The sequence below is a fragment of the Bubalus kerabau genome, chromosome 1, assembly GCF_029407905.1.
Source record: "Bubalus kerabau isolate K-KA32 ecotype Philippines breed swamp buffalo chromosome 1, PCC_UOA_SB_1v2, whole genome shotgun sequence".
NCBI classification, from domain to species: Eukaryota; Metazoa; Chordata; class Mammalia; order Artiodactyla; family Bovidae; genus Bubalus; species Bubalus kerabau.
In genome coordinates this window covers 151,405,363-151,420,506 of record NC_073624.1, presented here as the reverse complement: position 1 = coordinate 151,420,506, position 15,144 = coordinate 151,405,363, and the positions used below count along the sequence as shown (strand labels likewise).

General features: G+C 39.6%; 1 protein-coding gene and 1 pseudogene across 9 annotated transcripts in view; one reads left to right on the top strand and one right to left on the bottom strand.

Annotated features, from left to right (window-relative positions):
• ASCC1 (activating signal cointegrator 1 complex subunit 1) overlaps positions 1-15,144 on the top strand; it is a 112,664-nt gene that overhangs the window by 11,169 nt on the left and 86,351 nt on the right. For all 9 annotated transcript variants that reach the window (XR_008698233.1, XM_055535336.1, XM_055535335.1 and 6 more), the window contains exon 5: positions 859-1,037. Coding sequence is in view for 8 of the 9 variants with exons in the window: in XM_055535336.1 (XP_055391311.1) it covers positions 859-1,037 (179 nt within the window). In the remaining variant the exon portion in view is untranslated. The remainder of the gene's footprint in view (positions 1-858; positions 1,038-15,144) is intronic.
• On the bottom strand, positions 2,171-3,026 carry LOC129641231 (voltage-dependent anion-selective channel protein 3-like; annotated as a pseudogene).

The window sequence follows — 15,144 nt, the reverse complement described above, 5'->3', positions numbered from 1 at the left end:
GATCCCCTGGAGTAGGAAACATTTACAGTTGCTTGACAGCCACTGTCTAGTTCCAAAACATTTGTCACCCAAAAAGGAAACTTCATATCCATTAACCAGTCACTCGCCATTCCTCACTACTCCCCAGATCTTTGTTACCACTAATGTGCTTTCTGTCTCTCTGAATTGGCCTGTTTAGATAGTCCTATACATGGAAACATGGAATATGTGGTCTTTTGTGTCTGGCATCTTTAACTTAGCATAATGTTTTCAAGATTCATCCATGTTTTTACATGTATGATTACTTCACTCCTTTTTTTTTTTTTTTTTGCCAAATAGTATTTCAGTGTATGATAATACCTAATACCACGGTTTATTTGTTCATTTATTGGTTAAAGGACATTTGTGTTTTTCCACCTGTTGGCTGTTGTGAATAAAGCTGTTATGAACATTTGTACAAGTTTTTTTTTTTTTTTTTGAATACTTGCCTTTACTTCCTTTGAGTTTCTACCTAGGAGTGGAATTCCTGGGTCATGTGATATTTCTCTGTTTAATTTTTCATGGAACTGCCGAACTTCTACATATCAGCTGCACCATTTTACATTCATACTAGCAAGGTATGAGGGATTGCTTTGTAGCTTTTGAATTCATTTTCTTACTTCATCAGATGGTCTTAAGGTTACTCTGTTTAAACTTCATTCTGCTTAGACTGGATTCATTAACAGCTTTCTTACCCTTGGTACTGTCTGCTGTTCAGAATTATGTACACATTCATGACAGTTTTGTTCCCCAGAGATGACAGTTTTAAGAGGTCACCTATTTTACAACCAACTGCTGGTCCTTGAGCGTGTTAAATCTTTTTTTTTTTTTTGCTTACAGTAATCACTGGTCAGCATCGAAGTGGTGTAATTTCAGCCCGAACTCGGATTGATGTTCTTTTGCTCACTTTTAGAAGAAAGCAGCCCTTCACTCACTTCCTTGCCTTTTTCCTCAATGAAGCTGAAGTTCAGGAACGATTTCTGAAATTCCAGGAGGAAGTACTGGAGAAGTGCTCCATGGTAAGCAACAAATAGAACAAAATTAAAAGTTGAAAAAGTAAAAGGAAGAGTACAAAAATGGCTTATAATTCAAACAGTAGAAAGATACACATCTCTTCTCCCACTGAAAAAGGGAACCATTTCTGATGGTTTCTTTTAATTCTGAACTGAAAAAAGTATCTACCATTGTATCAGCACATAAGTTTCCATTTATTACAGAAATATCTTCTAAAGGATGACACAAAAGGATCATCCTAATGTACCTACCATTCTGCACCTTGTGGGTGTATTTTTATTCATTTTAGCACATATATAGATTCCTGTAGCCACTTAACCACAATCAGGATACAGAACAGCTGCACTCCCCCCAAAAACTCCCTCACGTTGTCTCTTGGAGTCACCTCTTTCTCACCCCAAACCTTGGGAATCACTGATCCCTTCTTGGTTACTATTAGCATTGTCTTTCCTGAATATATACTATATGTTTTCCTGAGAATGTACTATATGTGAGATTGTGGTTTTTTTTTTTTTTTTCCCACTCAGTATAATGGCTGAGTGGTCTGTTTCAGTAGTTTATCCTCTTTCATTAATTTGTTTCCAGTTTTTGGCAATTATAAGTAGAACTACTATAAACATTTGTGTACAGGTTTTTATGTGAACATAGTTTTCATTTCTTTAAGTACCCAGGAGTGGGATTGCTGGGATATATGGTAGGTGTATTTTTTTTTTTTTTATGTTCCAAATGTGATGGGTTTATTTTATTACTCTGATGCAAAATCAAAGATTCTACTACCATACAGAGACCAGTATATTACAAGGTCATGAAAAAGTGGTGTGGGACATGCAGGACGTGATGGACAACTGGAGGGTCAGGTCATCTCCTTTGAACATGACACTACACTGTCACTGAGGAACACTTTGAAAATAACACTGTAGAACTGAACTGAAATGGGGCACGAACGTGACAGCTTCCGGGCATGCCTTCAAGCACCTCCCTTAGGATGGACTCGGTACCTAAGCTTCAGTGTGGTGAGGAGTACAATTCTTTGGAAGAATAAAACGTTCACACTTTTGAAATTTCACAGAAGAATTTTAAGGCCAAAACATAGTGGGTTCATTTCTCTTCACCTCCAGGGATAAAGCTGATGCTTAATTCAAAACCACATTAAGCTTCCCAGACTGACCTTGTGCCCTCCTGCATTGAAGTTCTTTCCATCGATTAGAGCTGACAGAGTCAGTTTCACTCCTGGTCGAAGGGTCTGAGTGTAACCTAGTCCAGTCAGGCTGGCATTGTTTACTTTAGCAGAGAGACAAGTTCTGCAGTCCAGCTTGTACTTAGCAGCGATGCCTAGGTGGGTGTTGTTACTGCCGGCTGTCCACTCAAGGTTTATCGACATTTCAATCTTCTCATTCACTTTCTGGTAGATCGACCCTCCAAACTCAGTGCCATCATTCACCTGAGTGTGCAGCTGGAAGTCTGCGGCCTTGTAACCCAGGGCGAAATTATTCTGTGACAGTTTGGATTTGGCTGTGTCAAAACTCAAGCCAACCTTCAAAGGCCAAAACAGCCCAGCCATACACGGTTGGTCCTGAAAAATCTCTATCAATATTACTGCCAAGACTGAAACAATCCCGTTAATATGAGGCCTTCAATTCCCCATTCTTTTCCTGTGTTCAGTACAAATATGGTATTGAGTCAGTTTCAACCCTTCAGCCAGCTTATTCTCCCAAGAGATTTCTGTCCCAAGAGTATTGTCTGTGTTCCACTTCTGGGTGAAGGTCAGTCCATAGTTACAGATCTTGTATTTGGTCTCTAGGTTGCCTGATGCTTTCCCTGTATCAGTGTAAGCATGACCAGAAGTAGAAAATTCCATTCCACTACATGACTTGGTTCTCAGATCTATTTTGACCATGCCAAATCCATATCCTTTGTTGAAGACGTCTTTGGCAGCCTTTTTTAGGTCACAGTAAGTCGGCGTGTTACACATATTTCCAACCGGAGGGCCCGTCTGCTCCACCAGGAGGGGCCTGTCCACTCCACCAGGGCACCGCTGAAGGTCTTCTTCGGACCATGCTCACAGCACCTGCGCTAGGTGTATTTTTAACTTCATAAGAAACTACCAAACTGTTTCTCAGAGTGCCTTTATCACCTTACACTCCCATCAGCAGCATAAGAGAATTCCAGCTGTTCTGTATACTTACCAGTATTTGGTGGTGTTGGCAGTTTCATTTTAGCCATTCTAATGAGTGTGGTGTGTAGTGAGATGTTATGGTGGTTTTAATTTGCATTTCTTTAATGGCTAATGATGTTGAACATCTTTTTATTGTGTGTTTTTTAACCATTCTTATATCTGCTTTGGAGAGGTGTTGACTTTTTTTTTTTAAGATTTGTATTTTTATTTGTTTTTTGATTGTGGTGGGTCTTCGTTGCTCATGTAGGCTTCCTCTGGTTGTGGTGAGCAGGGGCCACCCTTCATTGCAGCGTGTGGGCTTCTCGTTGTCGTGGCTTCTCTTGTGGAGCACAAGCTCTAGGTGTGTGGGCTTCAGAAGTTGCAGCGCATGGACTCAGTAGCTGTGGGATCTTCCTGGACCAGGCACGGTGGGTTCTTAATCACAGGGGAAGCCCATGTTCAGTTCTTATGCACAACTTCAAACTGTTTTCTTACTGCTGAGTTTTGAGAGTTCTTTTGTAAATGTTACACATACAAGTCCTTTCAAAGATATGTGATTTCCAAATATTTTTTCCCAGGCTGTAGCTTATCTCTTCATTCTCTTATCAGTGACTTTTATAGAGCAAAAGTTTTAAATTTTGATGAAGTCCAATTTATTAATTTTTATTTTATGGATTGAACTTTTAATGTCATGTCTAAGAACTTTTTGCATAGCCCCAAGTCACAAAGGTTTTCTCTTAGAATTTTTATGGCTTTGCTTTTTTACACTTAGATCTGTGATCTAGTTAATTTTTGTGTTTGTTTAAGTTGTAAGGTTTAGGTCGAGGTTCATTTTTTTGCATATGGGTGTCCATACTGTGTTTTCTCAATCTTGTAGTAAAGAGAGGAATAAAAGCATGTGGATAAAATAGAATGGTGGTTAGGATTTTTTTTGATTCTTGAAACAGATGGACCTACATCTGATTCTGGGTTCTTCAGTCTGTATAGACTTGAACAAGTGAACACTCCAAATTTTTACAGCCTGCTTTGGAGAGTTGTAGGAAGGATTAAATGAGATAACATATAGTACTCAATATGGTGCTGGATACATAAGAAACATTTGATAAAAGGTAACTTCTATTCCTGATATTTTTATGACTGGTTAGGTTAAAAGTATTAGTATTACTTGGAGTATTTAGAGTAGATAAGCTGTCTATTTGATAGTTGTGGGCAAGGTCAGCGAAAATGATTTGGTGAGCATTTTTGTAAGATCCTTTCTTCTTTTTCCGTTCCTTTTTTCATCTTGTCCATATTGCTCAAGCTGGGTCTTAGGTATTAGGATAGAGTGAGATATAGGTATCCAGATACAGAAGTATTAGAATCCAAGTACTTTTGTGGGACGGGGGTGACAGTTGATCAACTTGATTATTTAAGATGATAAGAAGATAGAGACTGGGAAAATGTGAGTAGACAGTACAGAACTGTATAATCTCAAAGTTTCTTACTTGGCATTTGTGTGCTTGAACAAAGGTACATCTATAAGTTCGGTACTCAAATACTATACATGTGTGTGTATCCATGCATGCATATATATGATTAGAAAGCCATCAGAATAGTACTGATTGTCATTAGTCAACCACCAGAGTAGCTTTTTTCCCCTTAAAATTTCATAGCAAGAGGATTTCATTCTCAGTGGGAGTGGAGGCTAGGGAAGGAGAAGATCAGGAATACTGAAGTTTCAGTATGGTTTGGATACATTTTGTGGGGGTTGTGCTGGTAAGTTTTGGAATTGTTTTACCTTGTAAACACCACTTATTGAAGCTCAATGATTATTTATTTTTTGAAATATTACAAATACCTGGTATGTGACAAGCAGATTGTAATAAATTGGTCTTTTTCTTTCTCTCTCTCTCTATATATGTGTGAATGTTTTTCACTTTTCTTTTTCCTGGCATGGGCTGAAAAGGAATAAATATTGGAATGATTACTTTAACTCAGCTGGAATGAGATTGGCCACTATGTGTATCATGCTGGCCTTAATCAGTCCCAAGTACTTCCTTCCTGCTGTCAGGGAGACTCCATACTGACATGTTGTCTTCCTGCTTTTAAATCAGATCTTGATCACAGCAGGGAAGTAAGCACAGCATAAAACAGTAAATAAGGAACCATTATCTACCTATTACATGGAAGAAAGTTTTACTGAATTTAGACTGATAAGCAGATGACCATAAAACCATGCAGGCATTTTCCACTGGTACTCTGCTTTTATTTTTCCGACTGAGGAGAGTTCCTTTCTGGTAACTTTGAAGAATGTATACCTGTTCATTGAGATATCAGTTGTTTCCTGAAAGACCGTGTGGCTCTCAGTCTTATTTTGATTCCTCTGACACTTATCTGACATCTCTGATGAGAATTTCTTCATCTCTAAAATAGGAGTGGTCTTAGCATTTTCTTCCTTATAAGAAAGAGATGACCTCTCGTGGTATAAGGTTGTCTCATACATTTAAAAAATTTACATATGTATGTATTATATATATTTATTTAAATTGTTACACACACTTTTTTCTAATTACCTTTTTGGGTTTTTTGTTTTTTTTTTTTTTTGACTGTACATGGCTTTTAGTATCTCAGTTCCTTGACCAGGGATGGAACCAAGGCCATAGAAATGAGAGTCCAGAATTCTAGCCACTAGGCAATCATGGACCTCCTTGTCTTTTTGATTTAACAACATGTTTTGGGTCAATATATATAAATCTAATTGGTGCATTTAGATGCTTTAAAGATCCTAGTCTATGTATGTACCCTAACTTATTTCATCAATACCCTGCGATGGACCACTAAAGGAAATTATTTCTATTAAATAATGCTATAATGAACATTTTTGTAAATACATCTTTGTGTTTTTGGCTGACAGTTTCTTTGGGGTACATTTTGGGATAAATTCTTAGAATTGGAATACATGGGTTCAGTTCAGTTCAGTCGCTCAGTCATGACCGACTCTTTGCCACCCCATGAATTGCAGCACTCCAGGCCTCCCTGTCCATCACCAACTCCCAGAGTTCACTCAGACTCACGACCATTGAGTCGGTGATGCCATCCAGCCATCTCATCCTCTGTCGTCCCCTTCTCCTCCTGCCCCCATCCCTCCCAGCATCAGAGTCTTTTCCAATGAGTCAGCTCTTCACATGAGGTGGCCAAAGTATTGGAGTTTCAGCTTTAGCATCAGTCCTTCCAAAGAACACCCAGGACTGATCTCCTTTAGAATGGGCTGGCTGGATCTCCTTGCAGGCCAAGGGACTCTCAAGAGTCTTCTCCAACACCACAGTTCAAAAGCATCAATTCTTCGGCGCTCAGCCTTCTTCGCAGTCCAACTCTCACATCCATACATGACCACAGGAAAAACCATAGCTTTGACTAGACGAACCTTTGTTGGCAAAGTAATGTCTCTGCTTTTGAATATGCTATCTAGGTTGGTCATAACTTTCCTTCCAAGGAGTAAGTGTCTTTTAATTTCATGGCTGCAGTCACCATCTGCAGTGATTTTGGAGCCCCCCAAAATAAAGTCTGACACTGTTTCCACTGTTTACCCATCTATTTCCCATGAAGTGATGGGACCAGATGCCATGATCTTTGTTTTCTGAATGTTGAGCTTTAAGCCAACTTTTTCACTCTGATTTTTCACTTTCATCAAGAGGCTTTTTAGTTCCTCTTCACGCCATAAGGGTGGTGTCATCTGCGTATCTAAGGTTATTGATATTTCTCCTGGCAATCTTGATTCCAGCTTGTGCTTCTTCCAGCCCAGCGTTTCTCATGATGTACTCTGCATATAAGTTAAATAAGCAGGGTGACAATATACAGCCTTGACATACTCATTTTCCTATTTGGAACCAGTCTGTTGTTCCATGTCCAGTTCTGACTGTTGCTTCCTGACCTGCATATAGGTTTCTCAAGAGGCAGGTCAGGTGGTCTGGTACTCCCATCTCTTTCAGAATTTTCTGCAGTTTATTGTGATCCACACAGTCAAAGGCTTTGGCATAGTCAATAAAGCAGAAATAGATGTTTTTCTGGAACTCTCTTACTTTTTCCATGATCCAGCAGATGTTGGCAATTTGATCTCTGGTTCTTCTGCCTTTTCTAAAACCAGCTTGAACATCAGGAAGTTCACAGTTCACGTATTGCTGAAGCCTGGCTTGGAGAATTTTGAGCATTACTTTACTAGCATGTGAGATGAGTGCAATTGTGCGGTAGTTTGAGCAATCTTTGGCATTGCCTTTCTTTGGGATTGGCATGAAAACTGACCTTTTCCAGTCCTGTGGCCACTGCTGAGTTTTCCAAATTGGCTGGGATATTGAGTGCAGCACTTTCACAGCATCATCTTTCAGGATTTGAAATAGCTCAACTGGAATTCCATCACCTCCACTAGCTTTGTTCGTAGTGATGCTTCCTAAGGCCCACTTGACTTCACATTCCAGGATGTCTGGCTCTAGGTTAGTGATCACACCATCATGATTATCTGGGTCGTGAAGGTCTTTTTTGTATAGTTCTTCTGTGTATTCTTGCCACCTCTTCTTAATGTCTTCTGCTTCTGTTAGGTCCATCCATTTCTGTCCTTTATCGAGCCCATCTTTGCATGAAATGTTCCCTTGGTATCTCTAATTTTCTTGAAGAGATCTCTAGTCTTTCCCATTCTGTTGTTTTCCTCTATTTCTTTGCATTGATTGCTGAGGAAGGCGTTCTTATTTCTCCTTGCTATTCTTTGGAACTCTGCATTCAGATGCTTATATCTTTCCTTTTTTCCTTTGCTTTTCACTTCCCTTCTTTTCACAGCTATTTGTAAGGCTTCCTCAGACAGCCATTTTGTTCTTTCACATTTCTTTTCCATGGGGATGGTCTTGATCCCTGTCTCCTCCGTCCATAGTTCTTCAGGCACTCTATCAGATCTAGTCCCTTAAATCTATTTCTCACTTCCACTGTATAATCATAAGGGATTTGATTTAGGTCATACCTGAATGGTCTAGTGGTTTTCCCCACTTTCTTCAATTTATGTCTGAATTTGGCAATAAGGAGTTCATGATCTGAGCCACAGTCAACTCCTGGTCTTGCTTTTGCTGACTGTATAGAGCTTCTCCATCTTTGGCTGCAAAGAATATAATCAATCTGATTTTGGTGTTGACCATCTGGTGATGTCCATGTGTAGAGTCTTCTCTTGTGTTGTTGGAAGAGGGTGTTTGCTATGACCAATGCTTTCTCTTGGCAAAACTCTAGGTAGGTGTTGCAAGAGGGCATCAGAGGGCAGACACACTGAAACCATAATCACAGAAAACTAGCCAATCTGATCACACGGACCACAGCCTTGTCTAACTCAATGAAACTAAGCCATGCCTGTGGGGCCACCCAAGACGGGCGGGTCATGGTGGAGAGATCTGACAGAATGTGGTCCACTGGAGAAGGGAATGGCAAACCACTTCAGTATTCTTGCGTTGAGAACCCCGTGAACAGTATGATACATGGGTTAGGGGAATGTAAACTTAAAATTTTTTGATAGATTTTTTCCATTTTATTTTAAAATCAACTTTATTGAGTTACAACTTACAAAGAATATAATGCACATATAAAGCATAATGCTTAAAATATAAAGCATATTGTAAGAATATGCTTTGAATTTTGACAGACATAAGACATATACAGCTGTGCAACAACCATCAAAAATAAGATGTAGAACATTTCCATTAACCCAGAAAATTCCTTTGTACATCTTTGCAGCCACTTCCACTTCCTGCCATCTCATCTCCTACTGGTGATTCCAGCCAACCACTTATCTGCTGTTACTATTGGATTTCCCTTTGCTAGAGTTTCATATAAATGGAGTTATGCAGCATATAGTCTTTTTGTTGTTGTTGTTGTTTGGTTGTGCCATGCAGCATGTGCCATCTTAGTTCCCTGACCAGCGATTGAACCCATGCCCCCCTGCAGTGAAAGCATGGAATCTTTACCTCTGAGAAGACCCCAGGATATAGTCTTTGTGGCTTTTATTTTTTTTTGTTCAGTGGACCATTTCTGAGCTTCATTCATGTTGATGTGTGTTACGGTAGTTCATTTCTTTTTATTGTTAAGTATACTCCTTTGCATGACTGTACCAAACTGTGTTTAGTTCAACTCTTTAGGTGGTTTCTATTGTATTGTAAATGAACCTATTTTAATCATTTGTATAGAAATCTTTGGGTTAAGTATGTTTTTATTCCTCTTGAGCAGGTACTTAGGAGTATAATTGGTGAATCAAGTACAGATATATGTTTAATTTTATAGAAAACTGTTAAAACTATTTCGGGTGTGGTTGTGCCTCTTCCTACCACTAATGATGTATGAAGAGTTTAGGTTCAACATTTGGTGGTCTCTCATTTTTTAAATTGTTTATTGAAGTATAGTTGATTTACAATGTTTTGTTAGTTTCTGATATATAACAAAGTGATTCACTTACACGTACATCATACACATACTCTTTCATATTCTTTTCCCTTATGGTTTATTATAGGATATTGAATATAGTTCCCGGTGTGATATAGTAGGACCTTGTTGTTTATCTATTTTATATATAGTTTGTATCTGTTAATCCCAAGCTCCTCATTTCTCTCTCACTAATCCTTTTACCCTTCGGTAATCATAAGTTTGTGTTCTATGTCTGTGAGTTTCTTTGTTTTGTAAATAAATTGATTTGTATCATATGTTTCCACATGTAGGTGATGTCATACGATATTAGTCTTTCTATTGGACATATGGCTAGGACCTCGAATAGTGTTCTTGCCTGGAGAATCCCAGGGGCAGGAGAGCCTGGTGGGCTGACGTCTATGGGGTCACACAGAGTCGGACACGACTGAAGTGACTTAGCAGCAGAAGATGTGAAAGAGGACATTCTTTCTTTGTTCTCCATCATAGGGGAACAATATTCAGTCTTTTACTATTACTATTACTGTGTTTTTGACTATACCGCAGAGCATGTGGGATCTTAGTTCTGTTGCAGTGAAAGGGCTGAATCTTCACTGCTGGATTTCCAGGGACGTCCTCAGTCTTCTATTATTAAGTTTTACAGATGCTCTTTATCTGGTTAAGGAAATTCCATTTTCTTCCTAGTTTGCTGAGAGTTAAAAAAATCACAACTGAGTATTAAACTTTGTTAACCTTTTTTAATATGAGATTTATTTATTTTCCTTCATAGTATAAATATACTTGATTACATTTATTAATTTTTTTAATGTTAAGCCAGTCTGGCTCTTCAGATAACCTCACTTATTTTTTGATGTATTATAATTTTTATATTTTCCTGGATTTGTGCTCGCTTTAGCAACACTTATACTAAAACTTGATTTTGATGGATTTGATTTATTAGAGCCATGTTCTTTGGAAGGAATGATGCTAAAGCTGAAACTCCAGTACTTTGGCCACCTCATGCGAAGAGTTGACTCATTGGAAAAGACTCTGACGCTGGGAGGGATTGGGGGCAGGAGGAAAAGGGGATGACAGAGGATGAGATGGCTGGATGGCCTCACTGACTGGATGAATGTGAGTCTAAGTGAACTCCGGGAGTTGGTGATGGACAGGGAGGCTTGGTGTGCTGTGATTCATGGGGTCTCAAAGAATTGGACACGACTGAGCCACTGACTGAACTGAACTGAATTATTAAGGAGCTTTATATCTGTTCATAAGAGATACTTGTTTTAGTTTTTTTTGTGATGTCTTCACCTGTATGTGTTTGTATAACTAGCTTCAGGTGTGTAGCAAAGTGATTCAGTTATGTGTGTGTATATATGTGTATTCTTTTTCAGATTCTTTTCCATTATAGGTTGTTACAAGACATTGAATATAGTTAGTTCCCTATGCTATATAATAGGTCCTTGTGGTTTATTTATCTTATACATAGCAGTGTGTATATGTTAATCCCAAACTCCTAAATTATTCCTAACTCTTACCCCCCACCCCTGCTATACTTTCTGGTAAACAAATTTGTTTTCTGTGTCTGAGTCTATTTCTGTTTTGTAAATAAGTTCATTTGTATCACTTTTTTAGTCTTCATCTGGTTTTGGTATTAGGGGTAGTACTGACCATCTGATTAAAAACCAGATTAGTCAAGTGAGTTAAGAAGTGTTCTCTTCTAACTTTCTGAGTTCATGTAAGTTTGTATAGGTATTGTTTTTCCTTAAATGTTTAAGAAAATTCATCATTGAAGTCATCTAGATCTGTAGGTTTCTATTGTCGGACTCTGCGACCACAAGGACAGTAGCACACCAGGCTTCCCTGTCCTTCACCATCTGCTGGAGTTTGCTCAAACTCATGATCTTAGTTTTTTGAATGTTGCATTTTAAGCCAGCTTTTTCACTTTCCTCTTTCACCTTCATCAAGAGGTTCTTTAGTTCCTCTTTGCTTTCTGCCATTAGAATGGTGTCATCTGCTTATCTCAGCTTGTTGATCTTGATTCCAGCTTGTGATTCATCTAGCCCAGCATTTCACATGATGTACTCTGCGTATAAGTTAAGTAAGCAGGGTGACAGTATACAGCCCTGAAGTACTTCTTTCCCAATTTTGAAACAGTCCATTGTTCCTTGTCCAATTCTAACTCTTGCTTATTGACCGGCATACAGGTTTCTCAGGAAGCAAGTAAGGTGATTTGGTGTTCCCTTCTTTTTAAGAATTTCCCACAGTTTGTTGTGATCCACACTCAAAGGCTTTAATGTAGTCAATGAAGCAGAAGTAGATGTTTTTCTGGAATTCCCTTGATTTTCTTGCCATCCAATGGATGTTGGCAATTTGATCTCTGGTTCCTCTGCCTTTTCTAAATCCAGTTTGTATGTTTAGAGGTTCTTGGTTCACATACTGCTGAAGCTGAGCTTGAAGGATTTTGAGCATTACTTTGCTAGCATGTGAGATGAGTGCAATTGTGCGGTAGTTTGAACATTCTTTGACATTGCCTTTCTTTGGAATTTGAATGAAAACAGACCTTTTCCAGTCCCCACTGCTGAGTTTTCCAAATTTGATGACATATTGAGTGCATTGAGTACAAAAAAGATCTTCACTACCCAGATAATCACGATGGTGTGATCACTCACCTAGAGCCAGACATCCTGGAATGTGAAGTCAAGTGGGCCTTAGGAAGCATCACTACGAACAAAGCTAGTGGAAGTGATGGAATTCCAGTTGAGCTATTTCAAATCCTGAAAGATGATGCTGTGAAAGTGCTGCACTCAATATGCCAGCAAATTTGGAAAACTCAGCAGTGGCCACAGGACTGGAAAAGGTCAGTTTTCATGCCAATCCCAAAGAAAGGCAATGTCAAAGAATGCTCAAACTACCACACAGTTGCAGTCATCTCACACGCTAGTAAAGTAATGCTCAAAATTCTCCGAGCCAGGCTTCAGCAATACATGAACCGTGAACTTCCAGATGTTCAAGCTGGTTTTAGAAAAGGCAGAGGAACCAGAGTCAAATTGCCAACATCTGCTGGATCATGGAAAAAGTAAGAGAGTTCCAGAAAAACATCTATTTCTGCTTTATTGACTATGCCAAAGCCTTTGACTGTGTGAATCACAATAAACTGTGGAAAATTCTGAAGGAGATGGGAATACCGGACCACCTGACCTGCCTCTTGAGAAACCTATATGCAGGTCAGGAAGCAACAGTCAGAACTGGACATGGAACAACAGACTGGTTCCAAATAGGAAAAAGAGTACATCAAGGCTGTATATTGTCACCCTGCTTATTTAACTTATATGCAGAGTACATCATGAGAAACGCTGGGCTGGAAGAAGCACAAGCTGGAATCAAGATTGCCAGGAGAAATATCAATAACCTCAGATATGCAGATGACACCACCCTTATGGCAGAAAGTGAAGAGGAACTGAAGAGCTTCTTGATGAAAGTGAAAGAGGAGAGTGAAAATGTTGGCTTAAAGCTCAACGTTCAGAAAACTAAGATCATGGCATCTGGTCCCATCACTTCATGGGAAATAGGTGGGGAAACAGTGGAAACAGTGTCAGACTTTATTTTGGGGGGCTCCAAAATCACTGCAGATGGTGACTGCAGCCATGAAATTAAAAGACACTTACTCCTTGGAAGGAAAGTTATGACCAACCTAGATAGCATATTAAAAAGCAGAGACATTACTTTGTTCACAAAGGTCCATCTAGTCAAGGCTATGGTTTTTCCAGTGGTCATATATGGATGTGAGAGCTGGACAGTGAAGAAAGCTGAGCACTGAAGAATTGATGCTTTTGAACTGTGGTGTTGGAGAAGACTCTTGAGAGTCCCTTGGACTGCAAGGAGATCCACCCAGTCCATTCTAAAGGAGATCAGTCCTGGGTGTTCATTGGAAGGACTGATTTTGAAGCTGCAACTCCAAAATTTGGCCACCTGATGTGAAGAGCTGACTCATTTGAAAAGACGCGGATACTGGGAAAGATTGAGGGCAGGAGGAGAAGGGGACGACAGAGGATGAAATGATTGGATGGCATCACTGACTCAGTGGACATGGGTTTGGGTGGACTCTGGGAGTTGGTGATGGACAGGGAGGCCTGGCATGGTGCGGTTCATGGGGTTGCAAAGAATCAGACACGACTGAACTGAACTGAGTGCATTACTTTAACAGCATCAGCTTTTAGGATTTAAAATAACTTGGATGGAATTTCATCACCTCCACTAGCTTTGTTTATGACTGCGTATTCCAGGATGTCTGGCTCTAGGTGTGTGACCATACCATTGTGGTTATCTCAGTCATTAAGAACTTTTTGGTATCGTTCTTCTGTGTATTCTTGCCAACTCTTCTTAATCCCTTCTGCTCCTATTAGGTCCTTGCCATTTTTGTCCTTTATTGTGCCCATCGTTGCATGAAATGTTTGATTGTTATCTCTGATTTTCTTGAAGAGATCTCTAGTCTTTCCCATTCTATTGTTTTCCTCTATTTCTTTGCATTGTTCACTTAAGAAGACGTTGTTGTCTCTCCTGGCTGTTCATTGGAACTCTGTGTTCAGTTAGGTATATCTTTTGTTTCTCCTTTGCCTTTCACTTCTCTTCTTTTCTCAGCTGTGTCTGGTGCTGAAAGTCAAGTCTGATGCTGTAAAGAGCAATATTGGATAGGAACCTGGAATGTTAAGTCCATGAATCAAGGTAAATTGGAGGTGGTCAAGCAGTAGATAGCAAGAGTGAACATTGATATTTTAGGAATCATTGGACTAAAATGGACAGGAATGGGTGAATTTAATTCAGATAACCATTGTATCTACTACTGTGGGTAAGAAATCCCTTAGAAGAAATAGAGTAACCCTCATAGTCAGTGAAAGAGTATGAAATGCAGTACGTGACTTCAATCCCCGAAACAACAAAATGATCTTGGTTTGTTTCCAAGGCAAACTATTCAACATCACAGTAATCCAAGTCTGGGCCCCAGCCACTAATGCCGAAGAAGATGAAGTGGAACGGTTCTGTGAAAACCTACAAGACCTTGTGGGACTAACACCAAAAAGACATGTCCTTTTCACTGTAGGGTATTGGAATGCAAAAATTGGAAGTCAAGAGATAACTGGAATAACAGGCAAGTTTGGCCTTGGACTACAAAATGAAGCAGGGCAAAGGTTAAGAGTTTTGCCGAGAGAACATACTGCTACTGCTACTGCTAAGTCACTTCAGTCATGTCCGATTCTGTGCGACCCCATAGACGGAAGCCCACCAGGCTCTCCTGTCCCTGGGATTCTCCAGGCAAGAACACTGGAGTGGGTTTCCATTTCCTTCTCCAATGCATGAAAAGTGAAAAGTGAAAAGTGAAAGTGAAGTCGCTCAGTCATGTCTGACTCCCACCGGCCCCATGGACCGCAAGCCCACCAGGCTCCTCCGTCCATGGGATTTTCCAGGCAAGAGTACTGGAGTGGGGTGCCATCCACTGGTCATAGCAAATACCCTCTTCCAACAACACAAGAGATAACTCTGTACGTGGACAT